This window comes from Ambystoma mexicanum, chromosome 9 (genome assembly GCF_040938575.1).
Source record: "Ambystoma mexicanum isolate Mex_15411 chromosome 9, UKY_AmexF1_1, whole genome shotgun sequence".
NCBI classification, from domain to species: Eukaryota; Metazoa; Chordata; class Amphibia; order Caudata; family Ambystomatidae; genus Ambystoma; species Ambystoma mexicanum.
In genome coordinates, this window is record NC_090931.1 from 173,369,187 (window position 1) to 173,377,475 (window position 8,289).

General features: G+C 44.4%; 1 protein-coding gene across 1 annotated transcript in view; it reads right to left on the reverse strand.

Moving 5' to 3' along the window:
* The window catches only part of LOC138487805 (complement receptor type 1-like), a 35,545-nt gene extending 27,704 nt beyond the window's left edge, over positions 1-7,841 (reverse strand). Inside the window, exon 1 of the mRNA XM_069614378.1 lies at positions 7,420-7,841. Coding sequence (XP_069470479.1) covers positions 7,420-7,483 — 64 coding nt within the window. The 5' untranslated portion in view covers positions 7,484-7,841. The remainder of the gene's footprint in view (positions 1-7,419) is intronic.
* Positions 7,842-8,289: the final 448 nt, after the last annotated feature.

Below are 8,289 nucleotides of genomic sequence, written 5' to 3' on the forward strand. Positions count from 1 at the left end.
AAGCATTCTGTATACCTCCGTAAAGCACTCTGTTATGCATCTGTACTGTTGGATAGGTCTGTAAAGCGCTCTGTTATGCATATGTACTGTTGGATACCGCTGGAAAGCGCTCTGTATACCTCTGTAAAGTGCTCTGTTATGCATGAGTACTGTTGGGTACCTCTGTAAAGCACTCTGTACAATTCTGTAAAGCGCTCTGTTATGCATCTGTACTGTTGGATACCCCTGGAAAGCGCTCTGTATACCTCTGTAAAGCGCTCTGTTATGCATCTGTACTGTTGGATAGCTCTGTAAAGCGCTCTGTTATGCATCTGTACTGTTGGATACCTCTGGAAAGCACTGTGTATACCACCATAAAGAGCTCTGTTATGCATCTGTACTGTTGGATACCTCTGAAAAGCGTTCTGTATACCTCCGTAAAGCACTCTGTTATGCATCTGTACTGTTGGATAGGTCTGTAAAGCGCTCTGTTATGCATATGTACTGTTGGATACCCCTGGAAAGCGCTCTGTATACCTCTGGAAAGCGCTCTGTTATGCATCTGTACTGTTGGATACCTCTGGAAAGCGCTGTGTATACCACTGTAAAGAGCTCTGTTATGCATCTGTACTGTTGGATACCTCTGGAAAGTGTTCTGTATACCTCTGTAAAGCACTCTGTTATGTATCTGTACTGTTGGATAGCTCGGTAAAGCGTTCTGTTATGCATCTGTACTGTTAGATACCTCTGTAAAGCGCTCTGTTATGCACCTGTACTGTTGGGTACCTCTGTAAAGCGTTCTGTATACCTCTGTAAAGCATTCTGTTATGCATCTGTACTGTTGGGTAGCTCTGTAAAGCGTTCTGTATACTTCTGTAAAGCGCTCTGTTATGCATCTGCACTGTTGGATGCCTCTGAAAAGCAATCTGTATACCTCTGTAAAGTGCTATGTTATGTATCTGTACTGTTGGGTACCTCTATAAAGCGCTCTGTATACTTCTGTAAAGCTCTCTGTTATGCATCTGTACTGTTGGGTACCTCTGTAAAGCGCTCTGTTATGCATCTGTACTGTTGGATACCCCTGGAAAGCGCTCTGTATGCCTCTGTAAAGCGCTCTGTTATGCATCTATACTGTTGGATACCCCTGGAAAGCGCTCTGTTATGCATCTGTAATGTTGGATACCTCGGGAAAGCGCTGTGTATACCACCGTAAAGCACTCTGTTTATGCATCTGTACTGTTGGGTACCACTGTAAAGCACTCTGTATACCTCTGTAAAGCGCTCTGTTATGCATCTGTACTATAGGATACCCCTGGAAAGCGCTCTGTATACCTCTGTAAAGTGCTCTGTTATGCATGTGTACTGTTGGATACCGCTGGAAAGCGCTCTGTTATGCATCTGTACTGTTGGATACCTCTGGAAAGCGCTGTGTATACCACTGTAAAGAGCTCTGTTATGCATCTGTACTGTTGGATACCTCTGGAAAGCATTCTGTATACCTCTGTAAAGCACTTTGCTATGCATCAGTACTGTTGGTACCGCTGTAAAGCGCTCTGTATTCTTCTGTAAAGCGCTCTGTTATGCATATGTACTGTTGGATACCTCTGTAAAGCATTCTGTATACCTCTGTAAATCGCTCTGTTATGCATCTGTACTGTTCGGTACCTCTGGAAAGCGCTCTGTTATGCATCTGTACTTTTGGATACCTCTGGAAAGCGCTGTGTATACCACCGTAAAGAGCTCTGTTATGCATCTGTACTGTTGGATACCTCTGGAAAGCATTCTGTATACCTCTGTAAAGCACTTTGTTATGCATCAGTACTGTTGGTACCGCTGTAAAGCGCTCTGTATTCTTCTGTAAAGCGCTCTGTTATGCATATGTACTGTTGGATACCTCTGTAAAGCATTCTGTATACCTCTGTAAATCGCTCTGTTATGCATCTGTACTGTTGGGTACCTCTGTACAGCGCTCTGTATACTTCTGTAAAGTGCTCTGTCATGCATCTGCACTGTTGGATGCCTCTGTAAAGCACTCTGTATACCTCTGTAAAGCGCTCTGTTATGCATCTGTACTGTTGGATATCTCTGTAAAGCGCTCTGTATACCTCTGTAAAGCACTTTGTTATGCATCAGTACTGTTGGTACCGCTGTAAAGCGCTCTGTATTCTTCTGTAAAGCGCTCTGTTATGCATATGTACTGTTGGATATCTCTGTAAAGCATTCTGTATACCTCTGTAAATCGCTCTGTTATGCATCTGTACTGTTGGGGTCCTCTGTACAGCGCTCTGTATACTTCTGTAAAGTGCTCTGTCATGCATCTGCACTGTTGGATGCCTCTGTAAAGCACTCTGTATACCTCTGTAAAGCGCTCTGTTATGCATCTGTACTGTTGGATACCTCTGGAAAGCATTCTGTATACCTCTGTAAAGCACTTTGTTATGCATCAGTACTGTTGGTACCACTGTAAAGCGCTCTGTATTCTTCTGTAAAGCGCTCTGTTATGCATATGTACTGTTGGATACCTCTGTAAAGCATTCTGTATACCTCTGTAAATCGCTCTGTTATGCATCTGTACTGTTGGGTACCTCTGTACAGCGCTCTGTATACTTCTGTAAAGTGCTCTGTCATGCATCTGCACTGTTGGATGCCTCTGTAAAGCACTCTGTATACTTCTGTAAAGCGCTCTGTTATGCATCTGTACTGTTGGATATCTCTGTAAAGCGCTCTGTATACCTCTGTAAAGTGCACTGTTATGCATCTGTACCGTTGGATACCTCTGGAAAGCGTTCTGTATACCTCTGTAAAGCACTTATTTATGCATCAGTACTGTTAGGTACCGCTGTAAAGTGCTCTGTATACTTCTGTAAAGCGCTCTGTTATACATCTGTACTGTTGGATACGACTGTAAAGCATTCTGTATACCTCTGTAAATCGCTCTGTTATGCATCTGTACTGTTGGATACCTCTGTAAAGCACTCTGTATACCTCTGTAAAGCGTTGTTATGCATCTGTACTGTTGGATACCTCTGTAAAGCGCACTGTATACTTCATTCTGTAGAGCGCTCTGTTATGCATCTGCACTGTTGGATGCCTCTGTAAAGCACTCTTTATACCTTTGTAAAGCGCTCTGTTATGCATCTGTACTGTTGGATACCCCTGGAAAGTGCTCTGTAGACCTCTTTAAAGCGCTCTGTTATGCATCTGTATTGTTGGATACCTCTAGAAAGCACTGTGTATACCACCGTAAAGAGCTCTGTTATGCATCTGTACTGTTGGATACCTCTGGAAAGCGTTCTGTCTACCTCTGCAAAGCGCTCTGTTGTGCATCTGTACTGTTGGATAGCTCTGTAAAGCGCTCTGTTATGCATCCGTACTGTTGGATACCTCAGAAAAGCGTTCTGTATACCTCTGTAAAGCGCTCTGTTATGCATATGTACTGTTGGATATCCCTGGAAAGCGCTCTGATATGCATCTGTACTGTTGGATACCTCTGCAAAGCGCTGTGTATACCACTGTAAAGAGCTCTGTTATGCATCTTTACTGTTGGATACCTCTGGAAAGCGTTCTGTATACCTCTGTAAAGCACTCTGTTATGCATCTGTACTATTGGATAGCTCCGTAAAGTGCTCTGTTATGCATCTGTACTGTTGGATAGCTCTGTAAAGCGCTCTGTTATGCATATGTACTGTTGGATACCCCTGGAAAGCGTTCTGTATACCTCTGTAAAGCGCTTTGTTATGCATCTGTACTGTTGGATACCTCTGGAAAGCGCTGTGTATACCACCGTAAAGAACTCTGTTATGCATCTGTACTGTTGGGTAGCTCTGTAAAGCGTTCTGTATACTTCTGTAAAACGCTCTGTTATGCATCTGCACTGTTGGATGCCTCTGAAAAGCACTCTGTATACCTCTGTAAAGTGCTATGTTATGTATCTGTACTGTTGGGTACCTCTATAAAGCGCTCTGTATACTTCTGAAAAGCTCTCTGTTATGCATCTGTACTGTTGGGTACCTCTGTAAAGCGCTCTGTTATGCATCTGTACTGTTGGATACCCCTGGAAAGCGCTCTGTATGCCTCTGTAAAGCGCTCTGTTATGCATCTATACTGTTGGATACCCCTGGAAAGCGCTCTGTTATGCATCTGTACTGTTGGATACCTCTGGAAAGCGCTGTGTATACCACCGTAAAGCACTCTGTTTATGCATCTGTACTGTTGGGTACCTCTGTAAAGCACTCTGTATACCTCTGTAAAGCGCTCTGTTATGCATCTGTACTGTTGGATACCCCTGGAAAGCGCTCTGTATACCTCTGTAAAGTGCTCTGTTATGCATGTGTACTGTTGGATACCCCTGGAAAGCGCTCTGTATACCTCTGTAAAGCGCTCTGTTATGCATCTGTACTGTTGGATACCTCTGGAAAGCGCTGTGTATACCACCGTAAAGAGCTCTGTTATGCATCTGTACTGTTGGATACCTCTGTAAAGCGTTTGTTATACCTCTGTAAAGCACTTTGTTATGCATCAGTACTGTTGGTACCGCTGTAAAGCACTGTATTCTTCTGTAAAGCGCTCTGTTATGCATCTGTACTGTTGGATACCTCTGTAAAGCATTCTGTATACCTCTGTAAATTGCTCTGTTATGCATCTGTACTGTTGGGTACCTCTGTACAGCGCTCTGTATACTTCTGTAAAGTGCTCTGTCATGCATCTGCACTGTTGGATGCCTCTGTAAAGCACTCTGTATACCTCTGTAAAGCGCTCTGTTATGCATCTGTACTGTTGGATACCTCTGTAAAGCGCTCTGTATACCTCTGTAAAGAGCTCTGTTATGCATGTATACTGTTGGATACCCCTGGAAAGTGCTCGGTATACCTCTGTAAAGTGCTCTGTTATGCATCTGTACTGTTGGATACCTCTGGAAAGCGCTGTGTATACCACCATAAAGAGCTCTGTTATGCATCTGTAATGTTGGATACATCTGGAAAGCGTTCTGTATACCTCTGTAAAGAACTTTGTTATGCATCAGTACTGTTAGATACCGCTGTAAAGTGCTCTGTATACTTCTGTAAAGCGCTCTGTTATACATCTGTACTGTTGGATACCTCTGTAAAGCATTCTGTATACCTCTGTAAATCGCTCTGTTATGCATCTGTACTGTTGGATACCTCTGTAAAGCACTCTGTATACCTCTGTAAAGCGTTGTTATGCATCTGTACTGTTGGATACCTCTGTAAAGCGCTCTGTATACTTCATTCTGTAAAGCGCTCTGTTATGCATCTGCACTGTTGGATGCCTCTGTAAAGCACTCTGTATACCTCTGTAAAGTGCTCTGTTATGCATCTGTACTGTTGGATACCCCTGGAAAGTGCTCTGTAGACCTCGTTAAAGCGCTCTGTTATGCATCTGTATTGTTGGATACCTCTGGAAAGCACTGTGTATACCACCGTAAAGAGCTCTGTTATGCATCTGTACTGTTGGATACCTCTGGAAAGCGTTCTGTCTACCTCCGCAAAGCGCTCTGTTATGCATCTGTACTGTTGGATAGCTCTGTAAAGCGCTCTGTTATGCATCCGTACTGTTGGATACCTCTGAAAAGCGTTCTGTATACCTCTGTAAAGCGCTCTGTTATGCATATGTACTGTTGGATACCCCTGGAAAGTGCTCTGATATGCATCTGTACTGTTGGATACCTCTGGAAAGCGCTGTGTATACCACCGTAAAGAGCTCTGTTATGCATCTTTACTGTTGGATACCTCTGGAAAGCATTCTGTATACCTCTGTAAAGCACTCTGTTATGCATCTGTACTGTTGGATAGCTCCGTAAAGTGCTCTGTTATGCATCTGTACTGTTGGATAGCTCTGTAAAGAGCCCTGTTATGCATCTGTACAGTTGGATACCTCTGAAAAGCGTTCTCTATACCTCTGTAAAGTGCTCTGTTATGCATATTTACTGTTTGATACCCCTGGAAAGCGTTCTGTATACCTCTGTAAAGCGCTCTGTTATGCATCTGTACTGTTGGATACCTCTGGAAAGCGCTGTGTATACCACCGTAAAGAACTCTGTTATGCATCTGTACTGTTTGATACCTCTGGAAAGCATTCTGTATACCTCTGTAAAGCACTCTGCTATGCATCTGTACTGTTGGATAGCTCTGGAAAGTGTTCTGTTATGCATCTGTACTTTTGGATACCTCTGTAAAGCGCTCTGTTATGCATCTGTACTGTTAGATACCTCTGTAAAGCGTTCTGTATACCTCTGTAAAGCACTCTGTTATGCATCTGTACTGTTGGATACCTCTGTAAAGCGCTCTGTTATGCATCTGTACTGTTGGATACCTCTGTAAAGCATTCTGTATACTTCTGTAAAGCGCTCGGTTATGCATCTGTACTGTTGGATACCTCTGTAAAGCGCTCTGTTATGCACCTGTACTGTAAGATACCTATGTAAAGCGTTCTGTATACTTCTGTAAAGCGCTCTGATATGCATCTGTACTGTTGGATAACTCTGTAAAGCGCTCTGTTATGCACCTGTACTGTTGGATACCTCTGTAAAGGGTTCTGTATTCTTCTGTAAAGCGCTCTGTTATGCATCTGTACTGTTGGATACCTCTGTAAAGCGCTCTGTTATGCACCTGTACTGTTGGATACCTCTGTAAAGCGTTCTGTATACTTCTGTAAAGCGCTCTGTTATGCATCTGTACTGTTGGATACCTCTGTAAAGCGCGCTGTTATGCACCTGTACGGTTGGATACCTCTGTAAAGCGTTCTGTATACTTCTGTAAAGCTGTCTGTTATGCATCTGTACTGTTGGATACCTCTGTAAAGCGCTCTGTTATGCACCTGTACTGTTAGATACCTCTGTAAAGCGTTCTGTATACCTCTGTAAAGCGCTCTGTTATGCATCTGTACTGTTGGATACCTCTGTAAAGCGCTCTGTTATGCATCTGTACTGTTGGATACCTCTGTAAAGCGCTCTGTTATGCATCTGTACTGTTGGATACCTCTGTAAAGCGCTTTGTTATGCACCTGTACTGTTAGATACCTCTGTAAAGCGTTCTGTATACCTCTGTAAAGCGCTCTGTTATGCATCTGTACTGTTGGATACCTCTGTAAAGCGCTCTGTTATGCATCTGTACTGTTGGATACCTCTGTAAAGTGCTCCGTTATGCATCTGTACTGTTGGATAACTCTGGAAAGCGCTCCGTGGCTACTTGAAGCCAGGTCCACACTAAATAAATACCGTAATAATAATCGTAGATGTTATCAGCACAGCCCCCACCACCAGGCACGCCATGAACTCAAACCTCCCATTAATCTCACGCGCCAATAGCAATCAGCCCCGAACGTCTCTGGGCTTCAAAGCGCTTTGGAGCAGACTGCAGGTTTTGCAGCCTCCGCTGCCCCCCTTCCCTTAGTGGTTGCCCACGCAGCCTCCACACTCACCTGTATATTCCTCGTCGGCTAGCACGCTGGCCAGGGTGAGGAACGAGAGAAGAGTCACCAGCATCTTGACTCCTGGGTTCGAGGCCCACTAAGGGGCTACCTGAAACAAACTGCCCCAGGCACGGGCAACCTCTGTGGGTACTGCTTTTGGGGAGATGTCTTTAGTTACAGAGAGGGGAGCATCATAGTAACATCTCTGCCAGGGGCGTGCCTGGGAGTGCAGGCCTGCGAGGGATTCTCCCTGTGCAAGACCCAAAGATCTGCCCATGGAAATTACAGGATGCAGGGGGGCTCTGGTGACATCTACTGGCATGGGCATTCGGCGTGGGCACAGCTGCTGAGGGCGTATATAATACAGTCGCCCTTCACAGAGGGTTCTCCTGTGCGGTCAGCACGACGGATGGAAGACTTGCTCAAAGGGGCTTATTTTAAACCTCCTTGCGATTAATCCTGCAAAACAGATTACTCACGCCCTGAACACTTCCAGCAACGAAGATCCTCCACATTTAAAGGCATACAGACTATTCGAAGGGACAGGCTCCACCCCCAAGGCATTCCCCAGAGGCTGCTGCCATTTTGTACCACTGCAGCCCCCCTCCCTGCAGGTCAAAGCCCTGAAAGGTGTGCTCTCTCTTAAAGGAGCCTACACGGCTTCCATGCAAGGGACTCATCACAATGGCTTTAGTCAATAAGCCCCCTTAATATGATATGATATGACAGTTTATGATAGTTTATTTATATAGCGCCTATACACAATGTGTTTCAAAGCGCTTCAAGGCAAGGGAGGGAACAAGGAAAAATACAATGACATTCTTACAGGCCAAGAACAGTAAGGATGTGAAATTAACTATCGTACTCGGCCTGACGACA